The 26,163-nt window shown below is 43.6% G+C and overlaps 7 protein-coding genes across 7 annotated transcripts; 3 read left to right on the forward strand and 4 right to left on the reverse strand.

The window, feature by feature from the left end:
* Nucleotides 1–222: 222 nt before the first annotated feature.
* Nucleotides 223–1,400, forward strand: BDB00DRAFT_874732 (ribonuclease III domain-containing protein; the record flags this gene model as incomplete). The annotated part of the gene is made up of 4 exons (XM_053127256.1): nucleotides 223–280; nucleotides 377–574; nucleotides 690–1,186; nucleotides 1,275–1,400. 4 exons carry the CDS (start codon nucleotides 223–225, stop codon nucleotides 1,398–1,400), a joined length of 879 nt encoding a protein of 292 aa, XP_052977307.1.
* A 65-nt stretch (nucleotides 1,401–1,465) lies between these two features.
* On the reverse strand, nucleotides 1,466–2,241 carry BDB00DRAFT_767723 (MIR motif-containing protein; the record flags this gene model as incomplete). The annotated part of the gene is made up of 3 exons (XM_053119695.1): nucleotides 1,466–1,845; nucleotides 1,931–2,061; nucleotides 2,135–2,241. Coding segments are annotated over 3 exons (618 nt in total), but the record flags the coding sequence as incomplete, so codon positions are not given.
* A 2,368-nt stretch (nucleotides 2,242–4,609) lies between these two features.
* Nucleotides 4,610–6,935, reverse strand: BDB00DRAFT_874734 (JmjC domain, hydroxylase-domain-containing protein; the record flags this gene model as incomplete). Its single annotated transcript, XM_053127257.1, has 9 exons — nucleotides 4,610–5,202; nucleotides 5,280–5,382; nucleotides 5,454–5,596; nucleotides 5,684–5,921; nucleotides 6,001–6,038; nucleotides 6,126–6,333; nucleotides 6,441–6,501; nucleotides 6,623–6,753; nucleotides 6,900–6,935. 9 exons carry the CDS (start codon nucleotides 6,933–6,935, stop codon nucleotides 4,610–4,612), a joined length of 1,551 nt encoding a protein of 516 aa, XP_052977309.1.
* A 4,955-nt stretch (nucleotides 6,936–11,890) lies between these two features.
* Nucleotides 11,891–17,447, reverse strand: BDB00DRAFT_789841 (uncharacterized protein; the record flags this gene model as incomplete). The annotated part of the gene is made up of 9 exons (XM_053120907.1): nucleotides 11,891–12,028; nucleotides 12,101–12,296; nucleotides 12,374–12,483; nucleotides 12,559–16,101; nucleotides 16,190–16,382; nucleotides 16,450–16,580; nucleotides 16,654–16,929; nucleotides 17,016–17,050; nucleotides 17,147–17,447. The coding sequence occupies 9 exons, from the start codon at nucleotides 17,445–17,447 to the stop codon at nucleotides 11,891–11,893; spliced, it is 4,923 nt and encodes a 1,640-aa protein (XP_052977310.1).
* Nucleotides 17,448–18,831: 1,384 nt separating this feature from the next.
* On the forward strand, nucleotides 18,832–21,739 carry BDB00DRAFT_834976 (Metallo-dependent phosphatase-like protein). Its single transcript, XM_053124363.1, has 10 exons — nucleotides 18,832–19,157; nucleotides 19,295–19,501; nucleotides 19,677–19,801; nucleotides 19,900–20,011; nucleotides 20,084–20,229; nucleotides 20,310–20,449; nucleotides 20,546–20,623; nucleotides 20,701–20,921; nucleotides 21,065–21,355; nucleotides 21,464–21,739. Exons 1-10 carry the CDS (start codon nucleotides 18,929–18,931, stop codon nucleotides 21,673–21,675), a joined length of 1,761 nt encoding a protein of 586 aa, XP_052977311.1. The 5' UTR covers nucleotides 18,832–18,928; the 3' UTR covers nucleotides 21,676–21,739.
* A 107-nt stretch (nucleotides 21,740–21,846) lies between these two features.
* On the reverse strand, nucleotides 21,847–24,140 carry BDB00DRAFT_834980 (uncharacterized protein). The gene is made up of 8 exons (XM_053124364.1): nucleotides 24,037–24,140; nucleotides 23,888–23,952; nucleotides 23,601–23,822; nucleotides 23,448–23,497; nucleotides 23,189–23,382; nucleotides 22,953–23,095; nucleotides 22,520–22,868; nucleotides 21,847–22,405 (listed from the first exon to the last, which is right to left on the reverse strand). Exons 3-8 carry the CDS (start codon nucleotides 23,724–23,726, stop codon nucleotides 22,005–22,007), a joined length of 1,263 nt encoding a protein of 420 aa, XP_052977312.1. The 5' UTR covers nucleotides 23,727–23,822; nucleotides 23,888–23,952; nucleotides 24,037–24,140; the 3' UTR covers nucleotides 21,847–22,004.
* Nucleotides 24,141–24,353: 213 nt separating this feature from the next.
* On the forward strand, nucleotides 24,354–26,134 carry BDB00DRAFT_834981 (uncharacterized protein). Its single transcript, XM_053124365.1, has 5 exons — nucleotides 24,354–24,874; nucleotides 24,943–25,083; nucleotides 25,186–25,338; nucleotides 25,424–25,488; nucleotides 25,596–26,134. Exons 1-5 carry the CDS (start codon nucleotides 24,532–24,534, stop codon nucleotides 26,034–26,036), a joined length of 1,143 nt encoding a protein of 380 aa, XP_052977313.1. The 5' UTR covers nucleotides 24,354–24,531; the 3' UTR covers nucleotides 26,037–26,134.
* The last annotated feature ends 29 nt before the right edge of the window (nucleotides 26,135–26,163 follow it).

Genomic DNA, 26,163 nt, shown 5'->3' on the forward strand with positions numbered 1-26,163 from the left:
CAAACATTGTTGCAAGTAAAATGGAGGTGTTTTTTTGTTGAGGTGCGGGTTGGAGGGGGGGGGTAAGAACCAAAATGTATTCCGAATTCAGCGATTATTTACAAGTCAAAGCCACCGACATTGTCGGGTGCTAACCCAGGCCCTCTTTTCCCGTTTAGCACACACACACACACCATACAAAGCACTCTTTCTATTTTTCTTCACTTCCACACATAAACAATCATGATTGGTGCACTGTCTCGAGCTCGCTGCCAAACGGCACCATTACGATGCGTACGAGGTATGCAAGAGAGAAAAGAGAAATGGAGGGCTATACCGCATCGCGTAAAAACCTGGGCCTTGTCAATTAACTTTTTTTATGTGTTACCTTTCCCAGCGACCCGTGTAATGGCATTCCACGCAAAAGCACCTGTCATGAACGAACAACAGGAACTTCCACCTAACGTCGCAACGCCTACCAGCAACAACTCGACCTTGAGTGCGTTCGGTGCTCGTGTAGGCCTGCAGTCGCTCAGCCCCTCGCTTTTGGAACAAGCCGTGACACATTCTTCAGCAACGAACTTGACTTATCTCGGTACATACACCTATACAACTTTAAAACCGAACGCTCTATACACGCACATACGCGTATAACCGCTTTAATGTGTGGAAACACGTATGAAGAAGAAAACTAATGTGTTTTCTGATAGGCAAGCGTGTCCTTGGACTATACGCGACTGAGTATCTGCACAGCAAGTACCCATCGATGCACATGTCTGCATTCAACGAAGTATTGAAGAAATACATTGGATACCGATCGCTATCACATATCGGCCGCGAGGTTGGACTACAGGATGTTGTGCGTCGGGAGCATGACGAGGAGGTGCAATCGACCGTCCTGGCCGAATGCTTCAATGCATTGGTTGGTGCTCTTTACCAGGAACAAGGCCCCGAAGCTGCCAAAAAATTCGTACACGCCCATATCTTGTCGCGCGAACTCGACGTACGACCTCTGATCAAACTGGAGAACCCAAAGCGATACTTGTCGGCATTAATGAAAAAGACGGGTCAGGAAGCACCCGTGTCACGCCTCCTTTCTGAAACGGGTCGTCTGTCAAGCGCACCTGTGTTTGTCATTGGCGTGTTCTCGGGTGAAAACAAGTTGGGCGAAGGATTTGGCAGTTCGTTAAAGATGGCAGAATACAGAGTAAGTTTTAGTTGTTGCTCAGAGGAAGAGGAGGGAGTATATTGATTTGGTAGTAAATGTATGCCTAATGAATCGTGACCCATTGTAGGCTTGTCAAGATGCACTGGCATCACATTATGGCAAGGAGGAAAAGGACTTTGTGCTGCCTTCGGACGCTGACAAAGTGGACAACTATAAACCCGCAGCCTTGGGATGCACAGAAGCCATCGTTTAAATAGAAACTCTCGCATCATTTCCCCTGTTCCCCCGCCCTTCTCCTTCCCAAATAGTATACACGCATCACACACAACTCGTCCACATTCTTCTTTCTTTTGAAAAGTCTATTTTATATTTTTTTTTGCTCCCTTCTACTGTGTATTTTCTGCAAAATAGATGCCCTCCTACATTTTTAAACCAAAAGTAAAAGCAACTCTTATGTAAGTTTCTACCATGAGGCTTGCGTCCTAGCCCGAAGAATACCCTTCTTACCTGTGCTATCCAATGTGTTGATTTGGATGAAGTTTTTGCAGCTGCTACTTCCAGTTGGCCCGGAATAGGTTGTCCATATTGATGGCTAGTGCTAGATGTCAGATAGGTCTTGCTATCCATATGTGACAGCTGGATAGGCTCCTCACGAGTCCAGTATTTTCCTGATGGACATTCCACCTTCCAATCATCGCCTAAACAAGTAGACACAGATGAAGTTAACAATAACTCACTTTTTTTTTAAAATAGCATGTATCTAAAAGCCAAGCGATCAATTACCAGTATCTTCACCATCATAGCAGCTGACTTCCTGCTGCCGTGACAACGGCGAAGAGTGGAGATGGCTGTGAAGATATGCCTTTGTGTTGGCATGGCGTAAGCGTACTATCGATCCACACGGTACCGGCTCACTAATATACGTAGATGGTTATTATTGCACTTTCCCCCCGGTTCCCTCCTGGTTTATACATCATCACACATTACCCTCGCTTGCATCTCTTGCCTGCACCGGCCTGTATAAGCCAGAAACTGTTGCTATCGTCTGCTTCGGCGAAAGCTGTAATCGATTGCTGCCCCGAACCGCTTCCTATACAAATTATTCCAAAGGAAAAGGACGCTGTTTAGCCTTTTAAAAGTGTTGAGAAAACCGGAAAGGATGGGATTCGAAAGCAATGCAGAATGGTTTACCGTAAGAAACGCCGTGTGAATGGAGTTTGTATCCAGAGGGTTGATGTGTAAGTTTAATTGTGCTGCCGCAAGTAACTTTTTCAAAACCTAAAGTAATGACGAAAAGACTGGTTTAGCGGCAACCATTCGTAAACTAAGAAAAATTATAAAGTTTACCATCTTCAAGTTCAATGGCACCGGAGACAACAGCAACAAGGCATGTAAGCGCTGATGCTAGAAAGGCCAGTTTCATGATGAAGTGTTAGCGGAGTGTTGTTGTTATGGAGAGAAGGGAGACGCGAGAGAGCTTTTACATGCTTGAGAGTTCGCCGTTTTTATTCGCGACGCGATCATAGAAGGACACGTGGCATTAAAAGACAAAGTGTACTGTTTTGTGGGATAGTAATCCTCACACAAAGCTACATAATTCTTGTTGACTGTGCCTGGGCTTGATCCTAGTGGCTTTAAACAAAGCCAGCGAGTCCAACAAAGTTGACCATCACAAAGCGCAAGGCAAGCTCGGTCCAATTTGCCCATCCTCAGTACAGCTTTCTGATCAGGGCATCTTTTTTGTGTCACCTGGACAAAGTACAGAGCTTGGACCGCCACTCTGACTTGCTGGCGACCTGGACTTGCACTCAATTTCGACAGAGACCTGGAAATTTGGAACTTGGTCCAGCTTTCCTTTGGATCTTCACGACAACCTCTTTGGCTCACACTCGTCCCGTCCACAAACTGCTCAAGCTCAACAATCCGATGGATGACAACCTCAAGCACTTGGACAACTTACACACCAGTCAGAAAATCAACAACCTGACTTTTTTCAGCTCGGTATTACATTGCCGCATTGAGCAATATGAAGTTCTTCACAGCAGCAGATAACTTTTCCTGCACGGCCTTGTTTGCCGACTTTTTAAGTGACGGTGATGGCCAGAGGTTGCACGAGTGTCTCGAGCTCAATGCTACCGATGATCGATATATCTTCATCTAGCCCAAATATCTTGAGTACTGATTTGTAAATAACAGAATAAAGACGTCGCGCTGTACTGGTAGCATGAATAAGGAAGTGGATTCAAATGGAGGAGACATATAAGTAGAGTTAGGTCGCTTGCTATGTAGTAGGATGACCGTCCTTTCCACATTATACATGAATCTAGCTAAATCAGGGACATCTTTTGATGGTCTACAGGAGTATTGTAAGAAATATGCTTCAAAAGATCATTCTTTTCCATGTGCCTACAGTATCCATCGCCACGGTGAACGGGGTGGTCATGTACCTTGCTTATTGTAGGTATGAGCTGCTAATCTATATTGTAACGGTAACTGCTCATAACCTAGTCAACAGCCGGATCCCACTTAGGTTCAACCTCACTAAGTAGTTGAATCATAGACGTATCACCGATTACTACGTTTGTCAAAGCTGACGATACGCTTTGTTTCTATATTTAAAAAATGATCAAAGGTGAGCACGATATTGCTTACAAGACTCTTGACAGGAGCATGTAAATTGATCATCAAATTATTTCTAGAGGGTTCATAGTCTGCATTTCTTTTACCCAAAGAGCTCTGTCTGATGATTTAACCTTTGTGCTAATTTTCACCTATGGTAAAATAAAGACTGTTTGAACTGAAAAAGGCGGAATTTGACTGTACTGCTGTCTTAAGAAGATGTAAAAGCATTTAATAGCTTTCCAACAACTTTTGTTTCTCTTTATGACAATGTATCCATACAGTATATCTTCGATAGTAGGACTTGGCTAAGCGGCAAAAGAAGTGTAAAACCGACCGCTTAATCCTGGGCTAAATTCTATCTTATTGAAATCTGTCAATCACTGCCTTTTAAAGTCCTTTAATATGTATGTAGTCAACATTGTTTATATTTTCCAAAGCTTTCGTTGTTGAATGTTAAAATAGATTAATTAATGTCTGCAGAAATTGGATATGCAATAGAGTATATGTTCTATATGTAATGCAGAGAGCGAATGACGAGAGTACAATTGTTTTTAACGAAGCTTTAGAGTTCTAGTGGTAGGTACAAGAAAGAGTGTATATGTAATGATTTTAACAGATTTGAGAGAGAGACAAAAGGACAAAAGAGGAGGAGGAGACTATATTACCAGATGATGTGATATTAAGGCACTTACAAAAAAAAAACTAATTTACACACTAAGGAAAAGAAAGAAACTATATACGTAATGGGGTAGAAAATAATATCGAGTATTTACGAAGTAAAGTAAAGGATAAAGTAGTGGTCATGGTGTAAAGGGCGATGTTTGCTGAGATACGTTTTTTTTATGAAGATGGCGATGCTTTGGACCTTTTACGAGCGTGTTGCTGGTCATGTGTTTTTCGACTCGCCATGTCGCTATGGCCACTGTTTTCATTGGTGCTATCAGGGAGAGATCGTTTTGTTGCACGTCGTCCTCCGCTTTTTCGGTTTGCTTGCTCGACGTCGTTACCAGTAGATTTTTTACCAGAAGACCGCTTTTTCTTTGCAGGCGTTTGATTTTTACCACTGCTCTCCTTTACGCCTCGCACTTGTTCGTTTAGCAAACTGCCGTTGTCGTCAGCGTCGTTGGCGTCGTCGTTTTGCTGATCGAATATAGATACGTCGATCATGACACTGTCCGATATGCAGCTGCACGCTTTCGCCCGCTTTCCAATTTCAATCCATGAATCCAACGCAAAGTTGACGCTTTCTGCGCAATTCAGCCCAAGGTTGTAACCAGCATGGTAGCCAAAGGGGAACGTGATCATGAACTCGCCTTCATGCTGGACACAGCGATGGACAGGGATCGAATGGTTGTGCAGTAATTTCGGCGATATGATGAACGTTTTGTGGCGTAGGAATTCGGGGCATTCTTTGTGTTCTTGTGGGAATAGGTCTATAGTATATGTGATTAGCAACACAGACACATTATTAGGTATCAACGGTAAGCGGCTAAACATGGAAATCACATACTTTGCATGACATTTTCGAACTTTTTCGTATGTGTTGTTGGTATAGCATACCATTGCTTGGGTGCGCCAAAGTGTAAATAGTTGATGGAGTACAGATCCATGTCCTAAATGTACAGACAGCTTTTTGTGTTAAAAACGACCATTGGATAAAGCGCAAGCCGACTGCATCACTGACCTCAACGTGCCATGCAAAAGTCGCTTTCCACATGCCAAAGTACAAGTAAGGCTCGTTTACGCCGGGGACAGAAACCCCTAACCGATTCAACATATTGTCCAAGCTATTGACATTCCATGCACGGACAGATTTATCAAACAAGGCTAGACGCAATAATCAATTAGCTTGTTGGGACCACAGCCATGTTTAAAACATATTCTGACGAGAGAGTAGAACGAAGAAATACTTACTTCCAGCCATGTCTGCACCGTACATTGGTTGAGTGAATGTTAAATTTCGCCAGTAGTTTCGTTCAAGCTCCTTGCAGTATTCCACGCTGTATTTATCAGGATCAGGGCAATGCAGATCGCGTGGGAGTGGTACTGACGTATCAGACTGTGCCAATGCAATCTCATCGGATAGAATCTGGCGTTTATTTTTCAGTGGAGAGGAAGATTCATGCGCAGCAGCTAAGGACTTTGATCTCGTCTACATAGTGTAACGACCTAGTTAGCGACAGCTATACATATCAGCGGCACCCTTTCCTCTCTCTCACACTCTCTTATACATTGGCAGAAGGTGGCTGCTGTTGCTTTTGTTGTTGTACTAAAAAACAAAAAGAAAGCACACGTTTGTTTTTAAGTTTGGCAGATTCCGCATATTTCGTGCGACCCGAAACGGCGATGAACAAACCTTCTCGATTGTTACTGTTGCTACAGACTTTATCCCGCTTTCGGCTTAACGGTGTCACAGGTTGTCGGGCTGTCCGATCGCATCCTACTTCAGGTGGTCGGTGCTCTGATTGTTCGCACAATGCAAGCCATTGAGCCAGCGTATACGGCCGTCGCTTCTCGACATTGGTTTGCGTGTACATGCCACGGCTGCCCATTATATGTTGAATCTATCATTAATCAATAGTAACATGTGAAAAAATTAATGAAAAAAGTTAGTGGGTGTGTGTATGTGGATACAAAAGAAACCCCTCTTTTTTTAAGCTGCGACATTTACGATTGGGTTGCGCACCCGTAGTCGTTCCAAGTGGCGCTTGATGTCGGGCAGCTTGTCCTTCCTGCAAGACGAGCAGTAACAACGATAAAGGGATCAATTAGTATGTACAATTTCCACATTAGCTTCGCTTAACAACATTTTATTCTCGGCCACAAAAAAAGAAAAGTCAGAACATTCTATACCATTCTTTGGGAGGGACCACCTTGACAATACCAGAATGTCGTCCGTAAGGATCGATCGCTTCCATAAACGTCTTGAAGTCTTTGAATTGTTCCATGGACGGTCGAAAAACTGGAATTTGACCGCCACTTGCCTTTACATTACAACAACAACCATCAATTAACCAATCACCACCACGAGTGAAAAAAAAAATAGTTCGGGATCTCGGTAAGTTTATTATTGTTCGAAAATAAAGTTCAAAACTGAGGCAAGAGGTAAAAAGAAAAAAAAAAGACGTACTTCGTCGTAATATTCGGAAGGCTGTATGATATCCATGGTAACTCTTTTTGAAGGCAGGTTGCCAATTTCCGTTGTTCTTTTATACTCTTTACTGATAATGGTAGATGGGCAGGAATAGTAAAGGGAAGAGAGCGAATCGACCAAGAAGCAATCATAATCCTTTTTTATTGTTTGGAACGGAATATGAATTTAGTGTGTCTGTGTGTCGAAAGCACTGCTCGCTACACGGTGTGGTATCGTGATCTCAGTCATGAAAGGAAAAGGATGCCCTGTGATTGGTGGAAGAAGCAATCAGATTATGCGTAGTGCTCGACTGCTTTGTCTCTTATTAATCATCTCAATGTAATCCAAGTATTACAACACACGTCTGAAATGGAAACGCATGTATTCTTGACTTAATGAGTCATTTCAATCGCCCTTCGACAGCTGCCTGCCTGCTTTGTCCTGCTGCGCGAAAGATGCCTTGTAACAACTATGCTTTATGTAGCTGGAAAATCACTCCATGTCATCGAGCACAAATTTAGATTCCAGTAGATATTGATTTTTCCTCGTCCCCATATGCAATATTACGCTGGGTATGTTGAAAGGAGAAATGCAGCAAACTGTCAATATCTTTCGACAGGTCATCCTGCAAAACAATTGAACGGGTCTAAGTTACACAAGGATCTCGTCGTCCAAGTAACGCAGTCTCTCTTTCACATTCTCTAACGTCTTTGCGCATCTCTCTCCAATGTGAAGTAATAACAAATGACTTTACTCACAACATTGTGCAAAACGAAACACGAGTGTGCTCGATATGCGACGAGAATTCTGAGCGGAAAGATGACTTGTGGCCCAAGTCCGTTCCAAAGTCTATTCTTTGTCCACACCTACACTTTATGTCGAGCAAACCCGTCTCTAACAACCGCTCTATGATGTCCTCTCTGTACGATTGAGACCTTGATTGCAGCTCTCAAGTAAGTTATAAGCAAATGCGCGGCTTGTGTCAGGGTTGTTTGGCGTCATTGCATTATGCATGATACGGGATGCTTACAAAGCCAAAGTAGCAAAAATTCACGTCCAAATTATTGCGGACCGGTGCACACGAAAAACGGAAGCAAAGGGCACGAAACATACTTGCAAGCTCTGGCTTCATCGTCACGGCCAGTTTGAAATCGAGAATCAGGTCGTGCAGGGAGAGACTGCTGGAGAGATTCCTGGGTAAAAAGTCCTACTTTCACAACCTACATCTTTCTTACAGTGTTTGTCGTTGGTTAAGCCTCTCCTGCTGTTTACTTTATCACTTTAAACATATTATTGCTAATTTAATACGATCTCATTGAATCCAAGTGGTTCTGCTTGAGTTAGCTGCAGTTTTACCTGCCTGCAAAGATGCTTCCCAAGGAGACTGAATACGAGCCGAGGAACGGCTTTCAAGAGCGATTTCTATGATGCATACATACAACTGCCGGTATTGCTATTCATTGAAAACCACTGCCCGTCAGACGATTGTAGTTGAAGAAAGACATCATAGCAAGCTAATATCCTGCTGAGAACGATAAAATTTGAGAATGTAAGTCTATGTATCTATAAGCTAGTAATCTCAAAATCATACCGAAACACACAGAGCATGACATAGAGAACAGTCTCTACTATGTTCGATATCTTGCTCTCATTACTAATAAACACTAAGTGATGATATCATAGGAGAAGCTCCTCTAGCTCTTCTTTTAAAAAAGCACTTATCATGCCGCAAAACATCAGTACAGTCCATAATCATGATATAGAGTGGTTTGATCTTTTATCTGAAAGAATTTGCATTAGCTAAAATTCAGAACAAGTGTATACAGCCGGCGTTCACTGTACGGATATTTTACATATGCACATTTTTGCTTCATTTAACTTTTATGCTTCAGTGATTGTGGGAATGTAGTTTCAGCCGAGAGCACTTCTGCTTGAGTTTCGATGCAGAACAATGTGGGAGAATTATATTTAGCTAAAACTGTCGCTGCATCCTCGTGGCAAGGTGGATGTCGAGAAGGCAAGACAAGAAGCGTCGCGCTGTCGTTGTCTGTACTACCATTTGAAACTTGAGCTTATGAGTATGATACAGTACTTGTCAGTAGTAATCTTAAAAGCTGGTGGATGTGTAGCTGAGAAAAGTAAAAGAGAGGTTGTTTATCGACCTGTTTAAATGTCACATCATGTTTGTCGCGTGAAGCTGCAAACAACGTGCATTTACTATTTGTTATTTATCCATACATGCGCATGGCGTACTTCATCACCATCTTCATTGAAAGAGGGAGTGGTGCAGAACTGCATATCCAACAGAAGCAGTATCGCCCATCCTTGGATGCGACTATGGGTAAACCAACCCAAATCACAAAATTTGCGCGGGGCAGCTTTGAGAAGTTTGCTGTTCAAGCGGCGGCCAATCAGAATCGACAAGAATTCCCATGGTTATAAAGTCCGGCTATCTCAGCTCAGTTGCCTTTTCGCTTCTCTTTCCCTTATTATCTCCATGCTTTTCTATTTCGCGCAGTCGTAATCGTCATAAACGCGGCCTTAAGCCAAGCACAGGTAAATTCCTTTATAACACTGCTTCTGCTGCTTTACACACGCTCACACCCGTGTTTTAGCTGTGATTAACCGTAGTGGCCTTTTTCAAAGGTCCACCAACTTTTTGTATGTGTCGGTAGTGTTTCCGGGCACGTTTGCAGGTTCGACTCCTGGCTTGACACAAAGGTGGGCGCTACGTCGAGGTCTATTGTTCATTTTGGGAGACCATTAGTCGCATCGGCCCCGCGAAGAAGAGCTCGATCACCTTCAGTGGCTATCCTGAACGATCGGGTCCCGCCTTGGACGATACAAGCGTGTCTGTTATAGCCTGGACTTGCCGTACTCTCCGGAGTATGGTGTGTCTGTCAGATAGTCCTGAAATAACGCTTGAGGTACTGAGGGAATAAGGAATTGACGGAAAAGGCATTGGCATTGGTGTCATTCCTGAAGGCTTGCCGAAAGGCTTGCTGGAAGGATTGGCGGTGTAGGTTCCAGCTTCGAGCTGGGACTGAGGCTGTGGTGGACATGGAGGTTGAAAGGTGCTTTGTGCCTTTTCTCAACCTCCTTCTTTCTCGTTCATTGTCAAACTAATGGACGAGAGAACTGCCAATGCCTTCTTCTTTTTCTTCAGCTAGACACTTTTTTGACCTTTGTTATTTTTCTTATATTCTTTGAATCAATAAAATAGCTCTTCCCTCTGTTTCCCTCAAAAATATGTCTTTTCAGAAAGGCGTATAGCACGCGAGCTTTTGTCGCTGCTTCTTTGCTTTGATGGAATAGACTTTTGCGATGGCAACTGAGGCATAAGTGACAGCTAAAATTCGTTGCTATAATAGTATGGCCTGTTCTCGCTGTTGCCCAAGACAAAGTACTTATCAACGCCGTACTGATGGGATCGTCACAACTCCTGATCCCACTTGGACTCTGCGACCGAGTTGCCATCGCTGGCTTCACTGGAAGACACTTTGCATAAATCGAAGCGAAGCCCTCCAAGCACACAATCTTAGTTCATGAATCTACCTCAGCACTCGCTCAGCTACACAGATATTTAGAGCAGTTCCTGGCAGTCCGCCTCGAAGCATACGCGCAACAGGGCAAAGTCGAAAAGGTGTACAGCCGTATTCTTTGTCGACGACAACTTCCCCGGCTATTTGAGGACATATGGTATCGCCGCACGTATTTTTTATCAGACAACAGAGATTTAAGAAAGCAATAGCGATGTGCGCAGGGTTCCGCAACTTTTGATATAATCCGCTGACAGACACATTATTCTACCTCTCCAATGAAGCTCACCATATGCTTGAAAAGCGTAAGAACATGATGAAAGTACAACCTTCCGATGTGCTCACCGTGAACCTAAACGAGCTCTCTTTTGGTGACATCCTTCGGTGCATGACTGTATCCAAGGCGTGTCGCCAATGCAATATTGATTGTCCTACAATTGTCACGCTACAAAACTAATATCTACATTCGAATGGCATAGGATCCTGCGAACTGCGAACAGAATACAACGGGGGTGTGGATCTAGCATGGCACTTGGATGCGTGCTATGTCTTGAACAAGTAAACAACAACGACAATGAGATATTCTAGTAACAACAGCATCAGCAGCGGTAAAACCCACATTTCGTCGCCATGTTGTAAAAGCGAGGGAATAAGGCCTAAAAAAGAAGGCACTACTGTAGGAAGGCTGACTGCAGTAATAATCTTCTTGTAGCTCACATATTAGGAAGACTAAGAACCGCCTACTATGTGGTGCTACATTGTCTCTTTTCACGCAGTCTGATACTCTATCCAGCACTGCTCCATGTTAATCAATGGGCAATGTTGACACTGCCAACATTTGTGAGCGTAATAGAAAGACATTGATGGTGACTGCGCTGTGGGTGATTCTTTATTATCATACGTAACTATGTAACAAGTGATCTTAACAATAAATAGAATCAAGAAGAAATGCGCGAGCAAAAAGATATATAGAATAATTGTAAACAGATGAAGGCGAATATACATACATATCATACCTACATAAATGCAACGAATGAAAGGAATGGAAAAGGGCTCAGTAGATAGAGAGCACCCTTTTTGTGTTGAGGTATGTTTTTCAATACATTCATTACATTGAAAAAGATTTTCGTTGAGGAAGCAAAAAGAAAGAGAAAACATATACGTATGTATAGATAGTACAAGACAGCATATTTACGATAGACAAAACTAGTATAAGGTTTGTGCGTGTGTGTGGTATGTGTGCGCTTTAGGCGAGTTTGTGTAGAGAGTGTAGTGTAATGTAGAGTGTGTCTCTTTTTTTAAGGCAGGGAGAGAAAGGATGTGTATGAAGCCGGATGACCAAAAACGGAAGCTGTTCTTAGTGTATAAAGGCATAATTAAGAGGGGAGTGAATGAAAGGGACGAGAAGAGGTGGTGGTGTGGGGGGGGGAACATTAGTTAAACAAAAAATTATAAAGAATCGTTCTTGAGCTTGTCGATGGGGAACATTTGGTCAATCTTTGATATCCAATCTATCATATCCGCGCGGGAACCGGCTTGTAAAGTATATGCATTGTTGTTGGTATAGAGAGCAAACACATTTGTCCGCTAAAGACGATAGCAATAAAGTGCATTAGCAAATCTGTAGAATATGCGCTAGTTGGAAAACTTGGGTGTTACCTCTATCATTTGTTCCAAGGCACGGTTATAATCTATGCGTACAGAAGATACATTGATAACGCCTTGTTCATCGGTTTCGGTGTGGTTGCTGTATATGTAAATGTAAGGGCGTCGGATGACAAGCCATCGCTTGACCCACTTGTCATGGACTGCGCTCTCTTGGTAAGTTAAATATCCACGCTTAGAAACGTTATCACTAAAACATACATTATTAGTAAAGTTTTCGCGTTAGTCCTTGCTATGTTATCTAGGAAGTAAATATGATATCGGTACCTTTGTGTGACTAGTTTGACTTCGGCGAGCAATTTAGATGAACCACGTAGTTCTTGTCTAGCATCCAAATCTGGCATGCCTGGTATAGGTGGATCCTGACTAATAACAATCTAAAAGCACCTCCAGTCAATATACAGCAAAGTTTTGCATATGTGTAAGAGAGGTCAAATTAAGTATAGCTGTACCTCTTTACGGGAACCGAGCTTCTGCTCCCATAGATCAAGCACGCGTTTAGTCAATGCAGCTTGCTCTTCGGTTAATACGTCAGTATCCACGTGGTTGGATGATTTCACTACTGTAGTTTCGCTCTTGCCATTGATGGCACCATTGCTTGTTTGTGATCGTGCTGCTCGTAAGGTCAAAACTTGAGCCGTAAAAGCAACTTGTTCTTTTCGCCGGATTCGCTCGCGGATATGCTTGTAATCGTTCACCAACGACACACCGCGCGGACGCCACGAACCAAGATACTCTTCTCCACGTACATATTTGGATGCTGTGTTTAGACGCCAAAGTTGGCTGAGACGTCGTGTCATAGGTGGTCGCAAGTTGACCAAAAATATACCACTGCATTTTGGCAATTGCTTGTCCGAGCCCAACAGCTTGCGCAGTCTGCTGCGACCTGTTGAAGAATCGCGTCCTTGGATCTGGACAGCAATGTCCATGCTAAACTGGATGGGTTTGGAGCATTTCTCGGCTTCAACTTCCCATTTGAGGTTCAACAGGATCCGGCTGTTGGTTGCAGTGATACGGTTCAAAAATAGGCATTCGTGCTGAGAACTGTCCCATGCACCTTGGGCTGTCAGGTGGCTGGTGCCGTCGTTGTTGTATACAATATCTTGTTGCGAAAGCAGCTTGATGGGTATATCGTCGTGTGCTGGCGCATCAATGATACGGCCCTTGGGATCGAGCAGCCGTACACGGCCAATGGATGCCTTGACAATACGATTCCACTGAAACTGTCGCCCAGATGTATGCGACAGCGTAAAACAGATACGTCGTTGAAGACCTTGTCGTAGTGTAAATACACCGCGATCCAATGCATTCTGTGCTGTAACGGGCACGGGTATATAGTCGCCATCTGGTGCAAGCTCACAAACTTGGACCCATGTAACAACATCATGACGCTCAGCAGCCAGTAATTCTTCTTCAGAGCGCCGTTCAAGGGAGCTACCGTTTGAGTTGCTGTGGTTCGAATGCATGGACGTTTGATCTGAAGCTATATTCCGTCCATTACTTTCCAAAGAAGTTGACGATCCATTTGCTGTATTATGCTGGCTTGCTGCAAGAAGGTCGGCCAGACGTGGCTTCTCGCGCTGGTCATCCCATCGTTCAAACTGTGACAGCGCACGTGATTGCGCCAGGCCATAAACCTCAAACGAAATCATACCACACTCTAGGACTTCCATGACATTGCGTGTTACGACCAGGGACAAAGTTTGGCTGTGGTCAAGCTGAATCGGACCACTGCCAAAATCGCTCACAGGATCGGTCGCAAAGATCTTTTCCGTGGTCGAATGGGCAGGTATGCCACCAAAGGAAGACAGTTTGAATTGGACATGGGCTTCACTGTATTCGGTCTCGTTCAGCCCGCTCATCTCCAACAGACGCACTTCGAATAGCAGCTGCTGACCCACTTTGAGCGTAAAACCATCGTCGTCCGAGTCATCCAATTCGTTGTCAGACAACGGTTGCCGTGCCTCGGGGCCTTTGATCGCAACAGATCGTGCAATAGGCGATATTAGTACACGCAACTTGCCCTTTATTTGGCCGGTGGAGCGGCATATGATCTCCACGCAGCTCTCGTAGGGCTGTTGCAGCATCAAATTACGGATCGACGTTGCTGCACTGCCGATAAAGGTGTACTTTGGGCATGGCTTTTCGAAAAAAGGATCTTCCAAGTTGAAATGCGAGCGATACATGGGCCTGTCAAAAAAGTTGTATAGACTTCGCATCTTGTGCAACCGAAGCTTGAGTTTCTCCAGAGACCAGACATAGACGACTTGATGCTTACGATCGATCACTCGAACGCCGATGCATGGTTTTGGTGTAGACATGAGCGTCGTGTCTTCGTCCGTTTCGAATTGGTGTAAAGCCGACGTGGTTTCCCAGTACGACATTGGATTGGAAAACTGTCCATCCTCGATAATCGCATATTGATACAGGACGTCTTTGTGGAGTTCGCGCGAAATAATATTGGCTTCTTTAAGCATGACGGCATTTGTCAAGACAACTTCTGCCATTGTGACGTATCGTAGCTGTCGCCATTTTTTGGCAATCTTTTGCATCAGCGCGAATTGTCGTTCGGAATAGCCATTACTGAATTCAGACTGTGAGAATTGTCGAGACATGCGGTTAATTTTGGCCTCGTAGATGCGTTTTTGATTGACGAGCTCTTTCTCAAGCTTCTCCTTCTCGACCTTGTATTTTTCTTCCAACTCGCTTGGCGCAAACGTTGCATCGGTGCATATGCTTTCCAAGCCATCCTCAACCATGGTTGCCGATGTCGAATTGCGGAACGATTCACCGGATGAATCGTCGTCGTCGTTCTCATTTCTGCTTTCGGAACGAGTGCGTCGAGAGTTGCGTATCCGAGTAATATCGTCGTAAAGCTTTTCGAGATCCTCATCCTTCATGCCACCAAAGTTGCTCTCGTTGGCGTAGTAGTTCAAAACTGCCTCACGTCTAGCATAGTTCCAGTCGATCACCTCGGAGCTGATCATACTGGCGCTTTCTGTAGGTGACTCAGGACGTTCGTCATCTTCGGCAGCGTTGTTGTTGCCGCCCATGGCATTCTCAACAGCGACCTTTTGCAATCCTCGTTCGCGTCGCACTTCTTCCGGATGGTTGAAACGGAAGATGTGATAGTCGCCAAGAATGATACGGTAACCGCTACGTAGACGTTGAGGCTCGTAGATCCGCATACCGTTCACCATGGTTACAGATTCCGGGTTCGGGGTGATCGTTACTGTGCCATTGTTGTTTTCAAAAGAGCAGTGTTCGTCGAGAATGTTTGATCCAGAGAGACGAATATCTGGCTGTGCAGAGTTTTCCAGACGCCCAACCTTGGTCACGCCCACCTTGATTTGGTACATGAGACATTCTGACATGAGCGGATCTTCGTTGAGGTTGACCAGATGCGGCATCTTTTTGGGCGCATAAACGCCAACATTATTTTTATGCACAGCAATACCGAGTTCCTCCAGGGCCTTTTCACGCTCTGTGTGGATCTGCTCCGTCTTCTTGAGCTTTTCTTCCCACGTCTCGTTCAAACTTGCCAGAAGCTTTTCTGAGCTCTGGAGTTGATCGACGATCTGCTGTCGGTTCATTTTTTTCTTCATGCCTTTGCTGTCGACGATTTCGATATCGACGTTCGGTTTGTTGAGTGCAGATCGAGACGGTGCTGGCATCGAATGTCGACTGCTTCCTCCGCCGCCGCTTCCACTGCCACCGCCACCACTTTTGTACGCACTGTTTGCAGTGAGTTGCTCGACTTCTTCAGGCGCGTACGTTCGTAATCGATCGCGTAACACTTCCAGTTCATCTTTGAGCTCGCGGATCATCTTGGCGTTTGGATCTTCGTTGACAACGGCCTTGTTCTTGATCTTCTTGGCCTGATCGGCGTATCGAAGCGTACTAAGCGTTTCATCGTAATCGGCTGGCGATATTGCAGCAACCATGGCTGTTTTGGAATTGCCACCTAGTGAATCCTTCAAGAGCCATGTAAGGACCTGTATGGATACGGATGAATAAAGAGCTACATCAGTATCTTGACTTTTCATAGTTGAAAATTAAAAACCGCGTTTTTTTCTTCTTTACCGAATCACGATACGGAATGAAGGCTTCTTTAGATTTGCGTCCTTTTTTGCCCTCGTTCTGGGATTGCTCGGCCAAACCAGCAATGACCTTGCCGAGCGTGGTCAATGATTTATTGATACTTGCACCTTCTTTTAAACGAGCACCAGTAGCGCCGGTGCTGTTGGCGCGTTCGCTTCCTGCTAAATCAACCAGACTTTGCTCCATTTAAATTATTGTTCTAAACGTAAAAATAATCGCTACTCTATACTTTTCATCATTACCTGATACGAGCAACTTTTTCGCCTTCCATCTGTGTTAGTTCGTCTTTACGTTTTTGCGTCAAAAACAGTGTGAACACGGCGTGTGATCTAGATGAGGTTTCGTTCATGTTGGTCGCAGCAACCGTTCTTGCCTATGTATGGCAGGTGTTAATATGATGTTGCACCGCCACTTCTACCCATATATATCGCTCAGAAACAACCAACCTTGTTACCATCATCCATTAGCTGATTGATGTCGTTGAACGAATTCACGGCAGCTCGTGACAAATCTTCGACGTAGGGACCCGTACTCGGATGCTCGCGCACTTTGAGGTTGCCCTTATTTTTCGGACTTAACAAGTCGCGCACTTTTTCGTTGTAAATCTCAATATAGGTAACTTCAACACGGTATGTCACGTTTGGATCCTCATTCCTTTTGATCCTTTCGAAAAGTTCGGAACAAGTACGCGGCGTGATACCGTGATCTTCGCCATAACCCATCTATGATTCCGTTCCATGTTTGAATTATTATTTACACTACATAAGAATGTAAATCTATTTGGGAGGGGTTGCTCCTTATTCCATACCATAGAGTACGACTTTCCTGAACCAGTCTGACCATCTGTTTATAACAACAAACAATAACAAATTTCAGAAAATGCAAAGACCTCAATATCTGCCATTTTCTAATCATTCTTGTGGAAAAAAAAAAGCTTACACGCAAAGATACAGCAGTTGTAACCGTCAAATGCATGATTTAAAAGATCTTCACCCAAATCATCGTAGACCATTTGCTGATCGGCATAATTTGGTGCAGATTTGTCGGCTGACCAATACGACTTGTCAAAGGTAAACGCTTTGTGATCTTCAGAGTCTTTGCCCGTTCGACTATCTGCAGGACGGCTAAGGATCGTTTGGTTGCCTTCCATCCGAATCAAGCCAACTGCACCACGTGCGAGTTCTGAAATACGATCATCAAACAGGCGATCATTTTTAATATATGTCGTAAACGCATGCATTCTCTCTCGCTCTTCTCACTTGACATGTAATTGATAGGGTACCTCTGGAATTTAATGGACGACATCGTACAACGACCTTGATATTTCCTCCACCACTCATATTCTTGGATCAGCGTTTGTGGGGCTTCTTTTTGTAGGTAAATGGTAGCGGTGGTGTTTTAAATAAGATACACGACAGGTCGTAGGCGGACAAAGTTGTTGTGACAATTCTAAATGTATAATAAATTGTTGTTAAGCCGACCGTTAAAAAGCACACAATTCCATTACTAGTCTCGTTTTACTTATTGGGATTTACCGGAAGGGACGAAAGGAAGTTGTTGTCTGATTTCTCGGAATGGCTGTAGTACCAATTTGTGCTTTACGATTTACAGATGACTTGTTAAAGTCACCAATGGATGGGAGAGAGAGAGAAAGCTATATATACAAGAGATATAAATAAATGGATAATAGAGAAGAGAGAGCTGGTGAAAAAAAAGGGTATAAAGCTGAAGAGGCACAGGAGAGATGAGGGTTAGGTCGACTCTTGAATGTATGTCTTCTTTTTTTTGCTTTCGTTCAGGCACCAAATGGTTACAAGCAAGAAGGGGAAGGATCCTCGTCGTTCAGCTTAAAAGAGTATAGCTTTTTCGTCGAATGTTCTCTTTGTTGCTACTCGTCTTCTCCTTTACAAATGGCCAGGCAAAAAGAATTAGCAGAAGAGATGCAGAGCAAAAGGTGCGCCAGGTCCTACCTACCAAACGAAAGTGGCGAAGAAAGCATATAGGCAAGGCGCGGAGTTTCCTGATGTTGAGTGTGTGGTGTTGTGTAGCATAGTGTGTGCTATCCCAAGGGCAGCAAGTGAGTGCAGTTCATCCAAACACACTTATCCCCCCCCCCACCCCCGAGGCATCAGGGCCAATCCCTAAGAAACTTATATCAGCCAGATTTGAATGCATGTTTCGCGATGTTTGGAACATTTTCTTGCCGTCGCAGCTTTTCTTTCAGGGCACTGCTTGGGAAGCATGAAAAAAGTGATCTACACGCGTAGCTGTTTTTAGTCCTCCGACAACGCAGCACACACCAGATGCCGGTGCATACAACAACAACACAGCCAAAGCAGCGCAAGCCATGATCCCGTTTTGCGTGTGTTCCGGTGTTTGTATTAGCCATCAGCCCGACACACGCGCACACCATGCTGCACTGCTCCAAACGATCCTCTGTTTAGCATATATCGCGTACAGCAGCAACCTTGTCTTAACGACGTTCTGGACTCCTGACATGTAAACAATCGGTTTCAATAACACACAACACAACATAATAGCTTCCTTCCCATTCGCTGAAGCTTGACACTTTCTCCCCCCCCTCGCCTTCTACCTCTCTTTTTCTCTTTTTTTCTTTCTTTCTTTCTCTCTTCTCTTCCTCTTTTCTTTCCCCTATCCCATACAAACAAGACTCTTCTTTGTTTGTCTGCGCTTATCCGTAACACATCTCACACTTAAGAAATGCTACAAGAACAGGAAGAACAACAACAACAACAACAACAACATCAAACACCAGACGACGAGTCCAAAAAGGACGACAGTTCATCAATAGCCAAAGAAAGCCCAGCCGTCCGACGTCTTCGAGTAAAGTCAGCAGAGGACTCTTCTGCTACGACTCCGCATATTGATTTCTCCACGCTAACACTCGAAGATGGTACAACCGTGACCACAAGGGAAAGGGTCGTTCGTGGTACGTTTGCTAATAATACTTTCTGACCCGCTCAATACAACCGCAGTATAGAATCTATGCATATTGTGCGTCGGTGGGATATGTAAAGTTTGTACTGACGCACACTGCTCAACCTTTCCGAAATGGATGGATGACAGAGGTGACAGCGCCGGCGGTGGGCGTTCCGTCGCAGGAAAACTTTTGGAGCTCAGAACGGCCAGGCTATCCTGACCTTCAGTTCTTGAAGGAACATTTTTACCGCGAGGGCCGTCTTTCCGAGGAACAAGCCATCTACATCATTAACAAGGGCACCGAAATACTCAAGCAAGAGCCAAACCTCTTACACCTTGCAGCACCTATCACTGGTAAAGCTTCTTTTTCCATTTTGCTGCTAACCTATGATTGCCATGATATGGTTGCCCTGACGATAATGGATGACAATAACAGATGATTGTTGTTGTTGTTATCGCGACGACCGGATGAACCTTGTTTGCTTTGTATGTGTAACCCTGACAGCCATCTTGTTGCTCTTCTAACTAGTATGTGGCGATACCCATGGGCAATACTACGATTTAATGAAGCTGTTCGAAATCGGTGGCGATCCTGCATCAACGCGGTTCCTATTTCTTGGCGACTATGTGGATCGCGGCTACTTTTCAATTGAGGCAGGCAGGGGCAGCAATTTTAAAAAGGGCAAAGAAATATAAGAGCGAGAGTAAAGCTAAAACCTGATTCTATGTTATCCGCATGACCACGACTATAGTGCGTTTTGTATCTGTGGGCACTCAAAATATGGTACCCAAAGTCATTCTTCCTTTTACGCGGTAATCATGAATGCAGACATCTTACCGACTATTTTACTTTTAAAATCGAGTGTAAGTAGTTTCTTTGCTTTTGATTCTGTGAGTTGCAGAGACCTAACAATATTTTTTTTTGGTTCCGTGCAGGTGAGCACAAGTATACCAATCGAGTCTATGATGCATGCATGGAGTCCTTTTGTGCACTTCCGCTTGCAGCAGTGATGAACAAGCAGTTCTTATGTGTTCACGGCGGATTATCGCCGGAATTACACGTTCTAGATGATTTTGCAAAGGCAAGTTGGTGACCTTTAAAGCTTACTTTTTCAAAAAATAAAAGGCACCGTGTCCTAATAAGTTTCCTCTTCTTAAACAGATCAATCGGTTTTGCGAGCCACCAACGCATGGACTCATGTGCGATCTTTTATGGGCTGATCCGATGGAAAACTTTGGCCAAGAAAACACACGCGATCACTTTGTTCATAACCACGTACGTGGATGCTCGTACTTTTACAGGTATTTCAAGTAACCCTACTTACATTGCGCGAGCAATGGCACTCTGATCAACCAGGATCTCTGATATTGAGAATTTACCAATATTCACTTTGTCAGTTATGCTGCTACATGCGCCTTCCTAGAGCGAAACAGTCTTCTTTCTGTTATACGTGCGCATGAGGCACAAGATGCAGGGTAACAAAATAAGATCAAGTATTCTTGTTTCCATTTATAAACTAATATCATCTAACGATTCAAAAAAACATTCACAGTTATCGAATGTATCGAAAGAGTAAAACAACATCATTCCCGGCTGTGATTACGATTTTTTCCGCTCCAAATTATTTGGATGTTTACAATAACAAGGCGGCGGTTCTGAAATACGAAAACGACGTTATGAATATCCGTCAGTTCAATTGCTCGCCACATCCATATTGGCTACCCAACTTTATGGATGTTTTTACCTGGAGTCTACCATTTGTTGGAGAAAAAAGTAAGAGTCCAATGGTTATATTATCCATGTTTCCGCCATATACTTCAATTATCTCATTGCTATGGGCTAAATATGATTCTATGTTCAAAGAAAAACCTAATGAGATCCCCGTTTTTTTTTGCTAACGCTTCATCGTATCACAGTTACCGACATGCTTATTGCCATCCTCAATATCTGCAGTCAAGAAGAACTTGCAAATGAGCAACATAGAAGATCGCTAGACGGGCCAGCAGTTACTAGCACAAATATGACAGAAGAAATGGAAGCGCGTCGTAATAATATTCGAAAGAAAATTCTTGCAGTCGGCAAAATGTCACGTGTCTTTACTGTACTACGCGAGAATTCAGAACAAGTGATGGAACTAAAGAACGTGTCGCCTACGGGTAAAGTACCCCTTGGTACACTGGCATCAGGCGTTGAAGGCATTAAACAAGGTGAATACATCAATATTACTATTTGTCATACAACATTCGATTGGATAACCAAAAATGCCATTTAAATTACCAATACTAAAGAAACCTCAATGAAACTATTTCTTATAGCTATCAACACGTTTGAGGATGCAAGACGTTCGGATATGGAGAACGAGCGCTTGCCACCTACGCGTGAAATGAAGGATGCAATGATGAAGGATGAGACAAGCAACAGAATTCGAGATGCTGTGGAGGAAGAGGATAAAGCTTTGAATAAATTGGCAGATGTCTTGGTTAACGATCCGGATCTGTGTCAAGATGAAGCCATAGTCAAGCCATAAACTTTGTAAAATGTATAACTTTCTTGTCAGTAAAAAAGGCATTCGTTTGCAATATATACACCGTGCGTAATAATTACATCGTGCGTAATCATGCACCTTATACTTATTGAGCAGCTGCCGAGCTCTAGATTAAAAGATCGAGCGGGAGTTCGACACTCCTTCAGCGCCTGGTATAGATTAACCGTCTCAACTCAATAATCCTCGAGAAGTGGTCTTGACTGGAGGAAATTCAGATATTTATCTCTATTGTTCGTTTTAAACTAGTCGCAAAAAGCAGCAATACATAAATTATGTTTTATCGCGTTTTTTAATAAATATTTGATGATAATTTACAATTCATCGCGAACACGACCGGTATCTTGTTTGATTGAAAGTTTGCCTTCAAAAGGCCATGCTTGAATCCTGCCCGTAGCTATCTGGTTGAGCCATTGGCTGACGGCCTTTTCTTCCCACGCACCAATGTAGGGTCTATACAACTGCTTTGCAGGATGCACAAGGAACAAGGTTGGATAATCTGCTGCAAGATCCAGCTTTTCGACAATATTCGACGCTTTGCTAGGATCACTGATGAAGGAATATCGGAATAATTGAGACTTATTATCATCGTTGAGCTTGTTCAACATTTCTTCCGTTTCCTTCTTGTCATCCTCCGTTACAACAGCAACAACACAGATCTTGCCGCTTGCTAAACAGCTTTCCTGAAGCTGACTATCTGAGGTGATTTCTGCCACTATATTTTCCATAAAGAGGGAAAAGTTTTCAGTTAAAGAAAGCTTCTCTTTTCTGTGTATGTGTGCGCTTTTCTGAGATCCATCAGTGACAGGTCATCCACCCATTTACTCACCTATAGGTTTCTCTTCCTTGGGGGCCGGTGGTACTTCAGGCTCAGTAGCTTTCGCCTTTTTGCTAGAAGTCTTCTTTTGCTTGGCAGGAAGAGCATGTTCGTTCAAGAAAGCAGCCAGAGGCTCATGCTTGAGCTTGCCTTGGTATGCAACATGGCCGGCTGTCGGTGATGCAACAAAAAGGGTGGGGAACGAGCTGACGCCATACTCTGTAACCAGATCCTTTTCAGCCTTTTTTACTTCGCCAACTAACATACGGCCGCTGCCACCAAACTCGACCGAAAGAGCCTTGTACAATGGTGAAGTGGCTGCTTTGTCCGTGAACAGCAATGCTTTAGGTAGGGTCGAGTTCTAATGATAGTATTTTAACGAAGCGTGAGCTGGATGTATGTATACATTGTTTCAAGTTAGCAAGGCAAAAACACAATAACTTACGTCGGTACTGAAAAAGTCGTCAATGCTCATGCTCTTTTTGGATTTAGCCTTGCTCGCATCACTTTTGATGAAACGGACATCTGATGGTTGCCATGCCAATAGATAGTCGACAATAGACTTAGCGTCGCGTGCTCCGGGATAATCTATGTAGGGATAAGTCTATGAGATAAGGCTGCTCGTACTATACAGAAATAAAAAAAAAAGACGTTTGTTGTCAGTCGCTCTCATTAGCTCACCTGTAGGTTTCTTAGTCATGACACCCGTTCGCTTGTCTTTCTTAAGCTCTGGACGGAAAACCTTGATCGTAGGGAAGCCCTTGATATCGTATTGTCCGCAGAGAGGCTTGTTACTGTCTTCGTCACAGTTTATGGCACCGAGAACAACCAAACCATCCAAGTTTTTGGCAGCCTTTTTCCAGTCAGGTGCAAGTCTGTATAGAACATGGCTATTAGTATCTATCCACCTTCCCGCTCTGTCTGAAGCACTCGATTTTACCGTTGACAATGACCGCACCAAGGAGCATAGAATTCAACTGCTACTAATTTCTATACATGTATAAAGTAACAAATTAAGCTTCTGTGACGAATGCTAGTCATGTCAACAATCAAACGCGACTCTCTCCCGAAAAAGCAGCAAAGCTATACGTACGTCAGTGTCCATAACAGCATCTTTAAAGTTCTTGGGTGTCAGTTCAACCACAGAATCGCGCGAGCTATAGAAAGCCATCGCAAGGGCTAAATTGACCCATAATAACAGAATGGATTTTGGTGGCATCGAAAACCGTGTATATACAAAAGAGCGGTGCAGAGCAGGTTTTCTTGAAATTGCCTTTACTTGGTCGTGCCTGATTGGTAAATAGTGCTGGGTTTCCTTTTGACGTGTGACAGAGTACGATCAAAATTCCTGCAGACTTTTGTTGCTTTGCTGTACCTTACATGTATTACACAGACATTGATGGGTCATATGCCTATTTACACAATATGAGCTTTGCCACCAGTAACTGCCACAGCAAATACAGAGTGAATGAAAATACATTTCCATGGCGATTAACCCGTTCAGTTTCATGTAACAAAAAGTGACCTACATTGTGCTACTACCAAGAAGAGTCTGGATGGCGAAGACATGTACGCACCAAAACAAAGTAATTACTTTGCCAATATAACGTTAAATCTAAAAATGAACAACAAGACGATGCTTTTTTAAGTACTGTTTAAAAATGATTGCGCGTGGGGTGTGTGCTATGTACACAAAAATAGGAACGATCCGATCCGACGAATAGCAGAAGAAGAAGAGGGCAAGAAAAACAAATGCCAAATTTGGTATGTGCAACACACTCTTCTCTACAGGTGTTGCTAGCATCAAGCATGTTCTTGTCTTGTTAGTGCTGTTGTTGTGTACACCGTTTATATACGGTTACCGTCTCCCAAAAATAACATATACTGCTCGAAACGACTGCCTTCTTCTCTTCTTTCTTTCTACTCATAAAGTAACATTTTCATTGTATTTTTGTATTCTACTTTTACTATCACACACATACGACAAGCAGATCACAGCATACACATATACACCACTCTGAACGATGCGCTTGATCTACACTATACTACTGATTTTCCTTATCATTGGCACTTTTATTGCTCCTCGTCATCATACTACATCGGCAGCACCGGTGGAGGTCGATGTCGTTTTCGACAAACGTGGGGTACAAGACTTTCACAACACTACTCCAACCCCAACATCATCATCGTCTTGTCATCAGAGAGACAACAACGACAATAAAAAGCGCGACCTACTTGCTGCTCGCGCTAATACCGATGATGATAATAACGACAATAACAGTGATGATGACTGCCCAACAGAAACTACTACAGCTACTGAAACAGCTACAGAGACATCATCTTCAGAAGATTATTCCGATGCTCCAGGTTCGAAGATTTTCCTCGTATAGTTTTTATGGCAACAAAAATTTTAAGCTGATAATATATGTATGTAGAGGCCATTTACGGCGAGGACTGGGTGACACCGCAGATGGGCGTCGCTGGCGCAGTGCTCATTGTCCTTGGGCTTTATTTGATGGTGTTTGGTTTTCGTTGCTTCCGTCCGACACTAGCTGTCGCTGGCTTCCTTACATTTGGTAACGTTCTCTCGCCACTTGCTATTGAGTACATAGATGTTGTTCATAGACTTGTCATATACTCAATACAAAAGCAAAACATGCTCCAAATACTCGATATAGGTCTCATTACATGGGTGGGCATGACCAACAGCCAGTCTGCAAATGGTTTTACGAATGATGCCATCACCATGCTCGCTGTTCCTGCAGGTCTAGGTGTTCTCGGAGCCATCCTCTACTCATTCCTTTGGAATGTATCCATTTATCTTGTCGGTGGTAAGTTCTCTCTCGACTTGATAGAACCTGTTGCTTCGAACATTACTTGTATACACATACAAATGTTTACTTGTAATCATTTTAGGTATGGGAGGCCTTGCTTTTGGCTTGTTCATCCTCTGCTGGCGCGAAGATTTGGTTATCACTCAGGTAAGCACAAAACTTCATCTGCTTCTTCTGTTACAGTGTTTATTTATGTATTAGTACAAAATACTAACATGTTGCGAACTCTATTCCTCGAAACATACATGTAATAGAACGTGCCACGAGCTTGTTTCCTTGTCGCCATCTCACTTTTCTTTGCAGCCATCACATTTTTTGGCGAGCGCTATGTTGTCCTCTTTGCTACGTCTTTTACTGGCGCCTATATTTTCATTGTCGGCATTGATTTCCTCACCCATACCGGATATATCGCTGGAGTTAAATCCGTCCTGGATCAAAACCCGTTGCATCGAGTCAAATACACCATTGATCGAAAGGTGTATGGCATGATGGCTGTCATCATTGTCCTGTTCCTAATTTCCTTTGGCTGGCAGTTCTTCTACAACCGCGGCCGAGACTTCGGCGTGAATGTTGAACCAGTCAAGAAAGGTGCAGACGGTGGTGAAAGCGGTGGGCCGGCTGGTGGAAGCGAACCTAGTGGTGGCGGAGGCGGTAATGACGCCGGGAGCGGTGGCGGCGAGAAGACAGAAGGCTAGAAACCTTTTCTCTTTCATCTCCCTTGCGTTTCTTTCTCTCTCATACCAGCTTTCTCAAAAAACATGCATTGATTCATCGTCTTTTTTTTAAATGTATACCTTTTTTTCCCTTTTTTATGTAACAAAG

The sequence above is a fragment of the Zychaea mexicana genome, assembly GCF_025766255.1.
Source record: "Zychaea mexicana strain RSA 1403 chromosome Unknown BDB00scaffold_63, whole genome shotgun sequence".
NCBI classification, from domain to species: Eukaryota; Fungi; Mucoromycota; class Mucoromycetes; order Mucorales; family Lichtheimiaceae; genus Zychaea; species Zychaea mexicana.